Source organism: Apostichopus japonicus, chromosome 16, assembly GCF_037975245.1.
Source record: "Apostichopus japonicus isolate 1M-3 chromosome 16, ASM3797524v1, whole genome shotgun sequence".
Taxonomy (NCBI): domain Eukaryota; kingdom Metazoa; phylum Echinodermata; class Holothuroidea; order Aspidochirotida; family Stichopodidae; genus Apostichopus; species Apostichopus japonicus.
Genome location: NC_092576.1, coordinates 12852191 through 12865487, shown reverse-complemented (window position 1 = coordinate 12865487; position 13297 = coordinate 12852191). Strand labels below are relative to the sequence as shown.

The following is a 13297-nucleotide window of genomic DNA, read 5'->3' as shown; positions in this document are numbered from 1 at the left end:
ATGTAAAGCTTTTGAGAGAATTTGCCCAGATGACATTACTAACCACCAAGTGTGATCACTTTCTGGAGTAACTAAAGGTCATGCTTAATATCAAAATAGCTTGAGTTTAATCAAACATTTCTTAAGTTAGGGGAAAGATATCGAGAAGGAGTGGGGTGGGGGTAACGAACAGTGTAAAGTATTGTTTTCTTCAATATGTGTCGTAAATTGTCAGTCTGCCACCGGAATATTCCTTTAAATAATAATATCATAAGTTGAAAATCTATCTTACTGGGAATGAATCGTACTAGCAATCTATCATTTTTTACTTGATTACGATTTACTTATAGGTAGACTCAGTGACAGATTGACACCATTCACAATGTCCACAACAGAAATATTTGTATGTGTCTATTAAATTAATTCATAAGGATTACGTTCTTTTTAATGTTGTGACCGTATTTTTCAATAAACATGCACAAGTCTAACCTATGATAGGCTATTTTCTCTGACCACTTAGACGCACAACGACTCTTAAAATCATGTATCCTTCCGCAACAACAAATAGTTGGGGAATTCTATGTGTGGCACTTTCCTTTTTGAGGTCAAAGTCCCCAAAATTGAGTCGGTTAAAAAACACAATTGGCTTCCGCATGTCTGCAAAAGGCGAACATTTGGGTGACATGCAGTACATAGATTGTTGAATGCCTTTATTGTGACAAAAAATGGCATGCGTGCACAATAGGGATTTTCAGAGATAATCATGATGGCACAGGGTGGCTCGGGTAATAAATTATTTGCTTTTATAATACACTGATATGCCCAAAGATCGATTTACAGCAATATCATTAGGGTATTGTATGCCGTTATGACAAAGCAGGAAAGCAGATCATTTATACTACAACTTAACGGTAAGTAGAGAATTAATCATGAAGGGTGCAAAGGTAAAAGTATACACGATATTCCGAATTACTTACTTGGAAGCAGTAGGTTTCTTGTAAACCTCTTATTTTCACCTATGTATCCGAAAAGTAATGTTACAAGTTGAAGTATCTTGCAAATGAATAAGGTGAAGCTGTGATCCAGTAAGCATGTATTGGCAATATGTCTGTGATGTATGTAAGTGTTCAGTTACTTTCTTTCTTCGTAAGGACTTTCAAATAGGGCTTGATGAGAGTATTCATTCATAAATTTTAGTTGAAGCGATTTTTAAGACATCGAGTGTTTAGGTAAAGAAGTATAATTGGCGTAATTATTTTTGTATATTTGTAGACTTTACTTTAAATACTGATTTTTGTTTGTCTTTGAGTCAGCCAAATCCATGCTATTATAGTCAGAATACTTTCCTTAAGACTCAAATAAAAATTATTTGGTCGAAATCTATTACAAATGTTCTTAGATGGCTGTATTAAAGTTTTAATGATATAGTAGCCCATACACAACTATGGTGCATGGTGGAGTCATTTTATTTTGTTCAACTGTTGCTAGAAAGAACGAGGAACTTAACTTAACGTTACTTTCTCTCTTATATTTAGTGAATCACTATATTTTATCACAAAGGACGTTGCGATGAAATTATTATTGTCAGAGGACTAGCTATTATTCCTAAAATTGTGAGCCATGTGGCTTTCCGCATCTAACCGTTACATGTTGTTTAATATGCAAACATGCAGCAAAGTTAACTAAGGCTTATAGTTACATTACAGTCTCAGATGAATTAAATATTCTGTTGAAAGTTTCTCTCTCGAGGACAGACATCATGTTCACTATTGATATTTATATACCATAAAATAGAGAGTAAAGGAAACCATCGTTATTGAAAGTCATTTATGGTAGAAGAAGCAAAAGTTTTTAAATGAGAAACCGAAAAATGCAACATCTCCCAATATGTGGTGCATGATTGTTTGTGGTAACGTTTGATATATTTCACCACCGTAGGCCTATGTCGGTCACTACTTAGTTGTAATTATACACAAATAAGATGCATCACATAGTTGAAACACTTTTCAAAAGGTAGAATCTAAGTATACAGACATTAATTCATAATATGTACATCAGGAAACATTTTATGTATTTGTTAAAATAATTCATAAGGATAACGTTCGGTTAATGTTATAACATTGTGACCGTATTTTTCAAAAACTACGCGCAAGTCTGGCTAATGATAGGCTAAGTATATTCTCTGACAACATAGGCGAATTTATCATATGCTATCCCTATGGGGTAGAAAAATGGATTTTACAGCAATATCATTAATGTGTTGTTAATATTTAAACAACCCGATCAGACAAAGTAGGAATGTAGATAAGGTACGGCTGAAAATTACATAAAGTGAAAATGAAACGAGAATTAGTCAACTTCTATCATCATATATCTTACAATGGAAGTCCCGCCCATAGTAATACAACCACGAATGCCTATTCAAACACATCCTGCAATGTACATTCATAATGGTATGCATGTTGATGTGTGTAAATAAACATGTAATGTCAGTAGCCCTTCGCCGAATCTCTTTGTTCTGCGGAATCAGGAAAGGATAAGTACACTAAAAGATTACATACTACGGCTTTGTGTGAGTATTCACGCATGCTCAATCAAAACATCTCTCATCCCAGGTACCCAGCAGGATCTTCCATTATACAATAAGGGTGCATAATACATCAACTTTCCAAACATAAACACAAGTATTATATAAAATGGTTACACATAAGAACATGTAAAATAGTTAAACAGAAGAATATGTAAACTTAAAATTATGGGGGTAACTGATTTCCATACTCTCTACATGTACATTGCATGATGTGTTTGAATGGCATTCATGGTTTCATTACTATGTGCGGGACATCCGCCTCGCAATTAATCCAGAGTAGTACATATACATGAAATTCCGTTGCCCTTACAGAGACATGCTTTCTGCTACTTTAGAAGCCAGGAAGTTACTTAATCAGTAAACTAGAACGTTTGTTTTATTCGGGTCAGAGTCGGATGGAAGCACAGGGACAGTTTATTTCCACTGGATCAAATAGAGCGGGGAACGAGGGGGAGCGGGGAGGGTAGACTACCCGGTATGATTACCCAAATTAAAAAAATATATATATATATATATGTAGGACATGTTTGCAATTGTAAATACGTGTCAGATAGATCGTGTTATAATAGTATATACAACAAATCGTTATAGGAGGTAATGAATATGAATTGAAATGAGATTTTATATCACATTGGTAACTGATCGAACAGTATGCTATGCGGTTAGTGAAACTCAACTGTAGGGTTAGTGTAGGAAATAATCATCAAGTTCGCCACAATTTAGATCATAACATGGTTCATATGGCAAGGGATTTTTTTCTTGGAAAATGGAGTTTCTAACAAATACTTGGTGAGAGGTAGAGCAGTTAAGTCTAACGTACTTGTAGCGGAGAAGGTAATGTGCTTGAGATGTTGGCTTTCGTTTAATATTCACGGTTCAATTTTTCGATCGTAGTTATGACTACTTTCGTTGCTTGAGACTTTATATCGCGTTACAATGGTTGATATGAATTTAAACCCCTTGTTTTTATCTCTATATTTTAGACAATGCTCATTGCATGTTACTTGAATATATGTTTAGGGCTTAAAATCTACATGATCCCGAAAATACAAATGTATTGGATTTTGCATTGCTAAATTTCGCAACATTCTTCGATAAAAATAAGGTGTAAAGTACTTAAATATTTAAACCAACTTCTTAAATTAAACTAGCTAGTGAATGATCAACAGGTTTGAAAAGATTATCGCGGATCCTAGGGGGTGCCCCTACAAAATTTTCATCATTAGCGCAAACTTACATATACCTAATTCTACAACATATTATATCATAAAATGAACACACCCCTTCAATCCGGCATCCGCCCCTGACTTGAATTTGTTTAACCAATCGTACCACGCTTACTTTAAACTACTTAGACCAATGGGGTTGACTAACGCTATTTTTGCCATGTCTGTGTACACCACTATTCTAGGCACACGTTTATTCCACCCGATACACACAGAGAACACAGTTACTACTGTAATTCTTAAAGTTTGTACCGCAGTATGAACTGGATCGTGCTTTAAATTGGTAACATGTGCTATTAGGATTACAGTAAGAACTGATGATATGTGTAATTCCAACAAATCCAGTTGTTTGGGATTAATTGGGATTACACATATCCTCAGTTCTTACTGTAAACCTAATAGCACATGCTACCGATTTTTCAGATTTGTCAGCACGATCCATTATTTACTGTGGTACAAAACTTAAAGATTTACAGTAGTTACTGTAATCTCTGTGTGAATCGGTTGTCTATTCCCACGGAGAGAAACGGCTAAGATTTCCAGATTGTTACTAATACAAGTTCGGTACAATCTTATATGACCTCAAAACTATGCTAGTTTATTTCAGAGGATACGCAATTATTAGAGAAAAAGACAGAGAAACCCTCAAACTTATATTTTGTTTCTTCTTGCTTCATGTCCTTTCTCGTTACCAGTATTTAGTAAGCCTACTCGCACTATGCTAAACTCTGTTTTGTTCTCACATATCTTTACCTCACATAATGAGAAACAAAACAGGAGTAGTTTACAATACAACGTATTATTGATAACCAACTCGAACCATAATTCAAATATTACAATGGTGTACACGAAATGGAGTAGTTTTGTACTTTAAACAGATACGGTACTATAACTGTATACGACTGTATTAAAATAACTGTTTAGGGCTTATTTAATGAACTTACAAAGTCCACAGCTGGCGGTCGACATAATGCCTAGATTGACTCTCAAAAAGAAGCCGCCCTCCTGCCTCCCATAAAGATGAAACCGTGAATATTATTATATTCAAACGCATCTTATAATGCCAATGTTTAGTCTTAACGGCATGTATACGGTTATGCGTAAATAAACATCATGTTATGTCAAAATGTATAATTTTTATACATTATGTCAAATCGTAAGAATTTAGAACATGATCATATCCACTTACTATTAAATCATGTAATGTTATCATGATGATGAATTTTTGCTACAATATCAGATGTGTATGGTACATGACCATCTAATATTGCATCATCATGTATATTTAGTACATCATCAGTTAGTGAACCATTGTTTACATGATCATCAAATGTGTTGGCCCTTTAGGTGTTTCATAATTTTATTAAAGTCATCTCATATATGATAAGCTAATATATGTAAGTTATTCATTGTACCAGGGGTCCAACTTTAGCGTGTAGAAAGTTTCGATTGGTTAGAACAATCTCCATACATTGCAATAAACGGCATGAATACCCCACCCCACTTGCTGATCTTGTTCCATCTTGCTGATCTTGTTGATTACAGATATGAATGTAGAAATGATTTCCAGATTTGTCCTCATCTTCCTGATGCTCCACCAAGCCTCAGGTATGTGAATTATAGATTCTTTCACAACATAAATGGTTGTTAATACTAACTAATGTATTGTTTTTCGTGTTAGTTTTAAGTTTAATTCAACTTTTGCATAACAGCAATGTACATATTTTTTTTAAGTCATCTCTGTTCTGTAAACCTACAAAGTTCACCATTATTTAAAAAAACAGATGTAAAACGATGATGCTACCACATGTCAAACCGTCACAACCTGGGTGTAACTTTAGATATTAAGCGCTATGAAATAGAACATAAATGTTTGATATTTCCTCAAACACAGAAGCTAGAAAATTCATAGAAACTAGCGTATAGCTAGTCTATACCCTAATGCATTCATGGAATACTATGAAGCCAGTAAAATATGAAAGAAAGCTATACTATTTTTGGACTTCCTATTTCAGAGCCCCATGCTTATTTTTATGTGTAGAATTTTGGACTAATAAAGTTGGTAATCTCTCATATCACTCAAACCAAAACGAGGTTTAGTCAAAGACTGAATGGTCGAGGTAGTACGTTGAAGTCGGAATTACATTAGTGTCGCTAGATATTTATAAAACTTTCTTGATGATTGTTTCTTTTAATGACCTTTCGTAACTTTTTTCATACTAATTTCAACAACTATAATTTAACAAGTTTAACAACTTCACATTAAATTTAGCGCTGCACTGTCTATATTTAATGACCGAAACCACTTCAAAGAACAAAAATTTAAATACAAATGTAACTACGGATGCCTTCTCATAAAGTTGAATGACTATTGTTATATTTACGATTGGTCGGTAGGATGCATGTCACCACAATATGCTGAACTTGGCGAAACTGGTCTCATCCACTGTAACTTTCTGTCTGACCGAAACGCACTTTACTGGAGAGGAGACATCACAAGTAGTTCCAGTTCACTGCTTGTGTCCATGGTGAATGATCAGAAGGGAGGTAAAGGATATGAATCAGGGGAGTATGACATGTTACCCAATGGCAGCTTAGTTATCAAGAGAGTTACAATTCTACATGAGAAAACCTATGAAGCTATTATCATCGATAAAACGGACAATAGCTACAACTACTATGTTAACCTTACTGTTACAGGTGAGTGCTTGTGCGATATGGCAACATTCAAAAGAATGCCGCATTCCATGAGGAGCTGTTTAACAATTATTCAATGCGTTTGCTAATTTCACTGTTCTGACAAGTCTCTAAATTGTAAGATATTTGCAATTGCAACTGACACTTTGGCAAATGATAAATACCATTTTCCATTTTCAAGCTTAAAGGGGCTATACAATGAATCCAGCCAAGCAATTAATGTCAGGCGCCCTCTATTTTTCTCCAACTTCTGATTCTGTCCGATTAAGGGTTGTACCATTGTGTGTGTGGGGGGGGGGGAGCTAAGGCAGTGAAAAGTACTGTTTCACCTCAATCATAGTAGAATGACTGTAGAATGCTGTATAGCTCTAGATGTTTATGTTATTGGAGAATGTCGAGGGAGTTGTTATATGTTCTACTTGGAATGACCTGTTACAATTTGTAGTGTCGGACATGTGGGTAATTTTTACACACATTGAATTTGTCTGCATTGTGAGCAAACAAATTCATAAATTTTTGGGTTGGCCAAGTGCATGATGTGATGCTGATTTATATTTTTAGTTATTTTCACTGATGTAATACATAGAGGTATTTCAATATGACATATGTATGGGTGTAATATTTTTCACCTTGAAGATACATATTTTGTTGGGACATGCGTTCCCCTCCAAAGATCAACAATTCCGCTTTTGACAAAAGTGTGACACTGAAGCAGATTTTTCAGATTAGGGTATGGGAGGGGAGGGGGTTGGTGGGGATAGGGCAGGCCCATATTAGCTACAAAATGGAAAAATTTCGAAAAACAAAAAGGTGAAAAAGAAACAAAGGAGATCTAACAAGTGGTTCAAAACTTTACTTTTTTAATTTCAAATTGATGATTCAGGGGCCAAGGCTGGGGTGCTTACCAAGTACCCCAGGCAACCAGTCCGGCACTAATAATTGGTACAATTTTCCTACCATATTTTGTCAGAGTAAAGCCTACTGCTGGAGCAGTGTAATGAGATTGACTGGCCAGATCTGACTGAAACTTTCTATTGTGAAACCTTGCGATGGATCCATTGTGGGAGAGGGAACTGGGTTTAATGCCTCCCCTAATCCCCTTATTAATCCAATTCTGTGAACATTTTACAATAACGACGAGGCTGATATTAGGGTGTGATTGAATTAACAACTTGCCATACATATTTTTGTAGGCATATGTTGCAAACAATATCCATAAATCATATATTATTTTGGAGAATATATATGGCAACACCAATGTGAGTCTTTGTGAGCAAATTCATCACATCAGCCATACAGAAAATAACTCCCTCCTATTATTTATGACAATTTTATAGAGTGGACATCATTTTACAAAAACATTTCATTTTATATAGTCTAATTGTAGAGTATTCCTGTACATAGCATGCCTCTGGAGTATTCATTAAAACAGTGTCACAGCAGAGACCTTAATTGTACACAAAAAGAACCGATACTCATGGCTCGTAAGTAACTACTGTTCATGTCCTGATACACATGTTAGGAATACAAAGTAGTTATTGCTGTTGCATGGTTGTGGGAGAGTAGTTGCTGTATCCAATCATTGAGTGCGGGTTTTTAATACGTGATTGTAAAATGAAGTCGTATCTAGTAATTTTTGCTATAAGCAGGTCTACTGATATACCCGAACATGGCCTTTCTTCGTTATCTTCATGACGAATTGGAGTCATTTAAAGAGAGGTGTAACTGTAATCAAGAGGTACTGTACCTAGTTACCGTACTAGCTATGAGTATTGGCTGACAATAATTGCTAAATAATATTATAGTGGTTGCAATAATTTTGCTAGTTTTACATGCTAATTTATATTTGAGATTAGGGTTGCAAGAGCCCCTTCATAACATTCATTTAGAACTCGAGAACCAAGCAGATCATATGTCAAGACATTTGCTTCCGTATACATTAAACAAACGTTCATTTTCGGTCATTAATAATGGACCTGAAGCTTTGAATCTGGCAATGGTCCAAAGATATGACCTACTGATACTGGGACACAGGACATGTAATAGTACATACAGGTACACTGCACATAAGGAACATGTTTCCATCAGAGGGTTGTCACTACACAGAAATTAAAGTTGGCATATTTTAGAAAAACATATTCAAATTAAAAAACATTTATGTTTTTCAATGCATATCATGGATTGTAAGATAACTTTCTTTGAGGGTACGGAAAGAACCAGGTATTGTTTAAGGAAAAGACAATACATGCTAGACATGTTTATTTTGACATATGTAGGCCTTTATAAATTGACCTATAGAGACTACACTTCTCAATGTCATATGCATGAACAACTTTGAAAAACAAAGGATAGGTAGTTGTGGAAAATAGGGTAGTTTTTCTTCCAAAGCAACTATCAATACCTCGCCGATATGTCCACAAAAACTGCCTCACGTGACTCACTTTCACCAGAAATGTACTATACGCACAATTTTAGAAGTGTTATACCATTTTGGTAACTTCAGTTGGTGAGATTAAATTTAATGTGCATCAATAACGAAGTTTGATGTTTGCTTGAAGTATTTTATCTCCTGTGAAATTAAAGAGCTTACATCCATAACATTTGGTCTAATGCAAGCTGTAATAACGAATGGGATAAAAAAAAATAGCAAATTATAGTACGGTTTTGAATGTTCTTTTGTCAAACATTCTACCATCTTTTAACTGCCAATAATAATTTTACTTCCACTGTTTAATGTTTGATTCATCATATCACATATTTGTGGAAATGAGCTTAAGAATCTACAACCATTGAATATGTGCAAACCCACACTTATATTGGCTCTGTAAAGTCTTCAACTGTTGGCTTATGGACGGTGGACACTCTTGGTATAATTTTTTGGTTCATCAAGTAGGGTTTTTCAAGCCTGTTTGGATGAACATAGATTAACTACCAGAACTTTCACGATGTTCTCCAGAAATGCAGAATGTATCCATAGGTTTTAGGCCCTTTCACAGGTACCGGATGCCATTGTTTGGTGGCTGTGGAGTACTTCACCTTGACCCTGAAAAGAAAACATAACAGGTTGTTGTGATTTGCATATTCCTTTGTGCACCTCCAGATAATCAACTCAAGAGGTATTTTAACAAATATCTTCATATGTAGCTATAAGGCTGCTGTCAATTAAATCTTGATTGTTTTCACTATGAAATACTACCTAGAAACAATTAAAATCATCAAAAGGAGTGAAGAACTGTATGTTCATGTACTAGGTAAATACCTTGAAAGTGTTTCAATTTAGTTATGCATTTAACCTCTGGTTTAAGACATAAACGAATCCACAAACCACCAATTGCATCTATGGTATTATTGTAAATATTCTGTTGTGAAGTGAGTCAGAAGTGTGCCTAAAAGGTATCATTTGAAATGGGTTGTACATCTAATGCCATTCACTACACATATTAAATAAGCATATAATGAGGGCATAGACAGAAACACTTACTCATCATTCCCATCTCCATCTTTCTTTGGAACGGTTTCTGTGAAAGTTGAAATCAATGGCTGCCAAGTACTTTCTCGCCACATACAGTATCCAACGTAGCTCTGATAAAGAATGAAAAAGTTGGGGTCATATGTTAATTATGAAGTTTGATTATGCAAACTTTTATCAGAGTTTCTTTGCCAGAATATATTTTATAGTAATATTTACCTTTTCAGTAATCGTGTTTACAAGCAGTTGTCTTACCATGTACACAAATACACACACACACAACATTTCCATCAAATTCTTGGCCTTTTGGCAAGAATGCAACAATTATTCACAGACTGTCATGAGCCATTTTTCTAAAAAAAATTATGTCAGCTGGCAGGGTAGTTGAAGGATGTCCATGCAACCCACTGTTGCCATGACAGGGCTTTTAGGTTTTGGCATGGGGCATTAAGGAACCATGATGCAATGCTACTACTGCATGTATTGTCCTGACTCTCTAAATTCACTCTGACAAAGGGCCACATAGGCTGGATGTCCAGGAAGTAACTCACCATCCCATATAATATATATTTCTCCTTAAGGAGAGGGAGGACTTCCAGGTGTCAACATGGGCTATTCATTGTAATCAGCTAACATGACTTGATACTGCTAACAAGAGACTATTGTAACTCTATGTACTGAAGGTAGTTTATATGTAGGATGACTTCCTGTCAATGCTCTCAACGCAGATGTTGTAGAAGGTGAAGTGGAGATGAAGGGCAAAACTGGATTTGAATACACTATGTATTACTTGCAAATATTACAACAATGACAGAAGGGTTTTCCATGCAAATAGACCAAATCTAATCCTCCTTCACTTCTTGTTGTAACAGTGCATGCCTTGGTAAACAGTAAACACTGCACTGAATAGTACAGAACTTGGTGGATTCAAATTTGGCCAAGTATATATAATTTGTTCCATTGGAAAGTATGCATGTAGCATTTAGTAGCATTGATAGATTTTATGAGAAGTTTGCATTTCTGAAGCATAGATCTACTAAAAACAAATACAAAAAATAAATGCTGACGAAAACATGGCACAAACAATGTTGCATACCATAGGCTATATAGTGCAGACTAAATTAAGTAGTACCAAAACAGAATGTGACTTTCTACAGTATGTTGGGTTTCACTGACCTTAGAATGAAGCTTAGCCTAGCTACATACCAAGCAAAATAACTAGATCAATAAAGGAAACTAGGAAAGTGAATGTGGTGGAAGTACAGCCTATACCTACCTTGATATGCATGCATAGGACAAACAGGAAATTAGTTCAGTTGGCCTTTCAACCAAGTTAATAGTACTGTCAACTATCCTAGAAGTTCATGCACATGTATGTTAAATTATTCTATGTCCATTGTAATATACTAGCCTAACCATTTTTGCAATCTGATACATATTCTCCACCATTATGAACACTTTTAAAGTTTGCTTTTGTGAAAATTCTGTTAAAAACTTTCTTGTTGCTTACTTATTATTTCATAAGCTACACTTATACTTATAGGCAGAATCATATGCTGGGAGTTAACCACAAAATGTCCATTCTTTGGAACATTGTTTTGTTGGGAGGTCTTTTGCTGATTTTAGAGTGTTAGTTGCCTGGGGAGTAGGAGAAGGCAAGAAAACACCATCTACTTTCCATTAGTTTTGTACAGAAGGTGCTTACAGTATATCTAAGGGTGAGTAGTAGTGCTGCATTGAGTTTGGTCATACTTCCTGCATTTTCAGCAAGCAATGTGTCAATTATATAACAATCATAATTTCTGAATTGTCAGTGGGCCATGAGTCAATTATACATCAATGATCAATCAGAAAGGGAAAAAAAGAAGTCACGTTAGTAATAAAGTAAGGCCTGTCCTTAGTCACCTATACAGACTACTAGTTAGTCTATGTTCCCTAACTACATGCAACCAAATGTTTGCTCCTAGCTAGGAAGGCATATATATTTTATATATATCTTAACCACATGTACCTGCATCCTTTTCCTTCAAAATGATGACTCCTGATGTAAATATTATTTTGTAAAACTTGAAACTTATCCACTTTCTTTACGCTTCAATAAAGCATGTGGGCCAGGCATTAACTTTTTTTTCAAAGTAAGCAAAACCAACAGAAAATAAAGATTGCTACCTAGTACTTTGATCTGTGATATGCTGTCTGTCATAGATCTGTGATATTGGGAAGGCCTATCAAATGTTCGTACAATGTGTATGTCGACATCAATTTATTTATCTTCTTGTGGATTTTTGGAGGACGAAAAATACCATGAACGAAATCAGGTATCTTTGCCATTTGTAGAAATGTAAGGCTAACAGTGATGTTAACTGCACTAATAAACACAGGTAATATTTTGTAAGAAATTTTGGCAGGTAAGAAGTTGGAGACACGAAAGTCATTTGAAACTAGGCTAGATAAAAGATTCGCGCAGTAACAGTTAAATTGATTCCATAGCTGCACAAAGTTAGGTTAGTAAGGAGTAGCCTAGTAATAATATATTCCTATCCAACTCCGAGTCCTTGTTGAATACCCTAGCTGACCGTGGTGGTTGCAAAACACGATCGTCTAGACTAGATACAACTACATTAGGCCCATTTCAAATATTCAGGCCAAGCCTTTGGCTATAGGCCTAGTCACAGTATTACAGATACTTTTACCATGTGTCCTGACAGTGACACTAACTAAGATTACCTGAATGTTACTTGTAAGGCCTAACTAACGTTACAGGCCTAGCCCACAGTGCTTGTAGCTAGGCCATCAACATCCTTACCGTAGTTGAATCGGTAATTAAAGTTATTTGACTTACCTGGCCTAAGCTACTTCAACTGCGGTATAGCAAACACCGACCTCCTTCAGCGTTTTCCAGTTTTCAAAAGAATCTACCAGAGAGATTTTGCTGTCTTGTTTCAATTCATTCTCCTAGTCCTACGTTGCTTTGTAGAGCTAGACACAATTTCGATGTGTATTTCGAGTAGACTGTGTCCCGGCCCTGTATATGCACCTAGACCAAGATATTTGTGTATAAGTATAATAGTGAAGCTAATTACGGTCGTGTACGTACGAGCGAGGAGTTGTTACACACAATTCCCTAGTATCGTACGTACGAGCGTTACGACTCGGCAATCTAGCTAGCGCTGTATATGTGAACAGTGTACTCGGCTACATACAGTACTGTAGATCAGTGTGTATATATATTGTACATACTGCGTGTATACTACTGTATCATGTAGATCAGTATCTGTCTACGCTACTGGGAGTCGAGTTTCAGTGTGTTGCCATAGGGATGATTTGCACACGGCA

General features: G+C 35.6%; 1 protein-coding gene and 1 long non-coding RNA gene across 3 annotated transcripts in view; one reads left to right on the top strand and one right to left on the bottom strand.

Annotated features, from left to right (window-relative positions):
* LOC139982045 (uncharacterized) overlaps positions 1-13297 on the top strand; it is an 87181-nt gene that overhangs the window by 51110 nt on the left and 22774 nt on the right. The window contains exons 1-3 of one of the 2 annotated variants that reach the window (XM_071994546.1): positions 809-890; positions 5341-5403; positions 6193-6495. In XM_071994546.1, coding sequence (XP_071850647.1) covers positions 848-890; positions 5341-5403; positions 6193-6495 — 409 coding nt within the window. In that variant the 5' untranslated portion in view covers positions 809-847. Of the gene's footprint in view, positions 1-808; positions 891-5340; positions 5404-6192; positions 6496-13297 lie in introns of those variants that run through there. The other variant, XM_071994545.1, reaches the window with a different exon arrangement.
* LOC139983414 (uncharacterized) lies at positions 7336-13100 on the bottom strand. The gene is made up of 3 exons (XR_011798661.1): positions 12804-13100; positions 9974-10072; positions 7336-9535 (listed from the first exon to the last, which is right to left on the bottom strand). It is a non-coding gene; the product is annotated as an uncharacterized lncRNA (long non-coding RNA).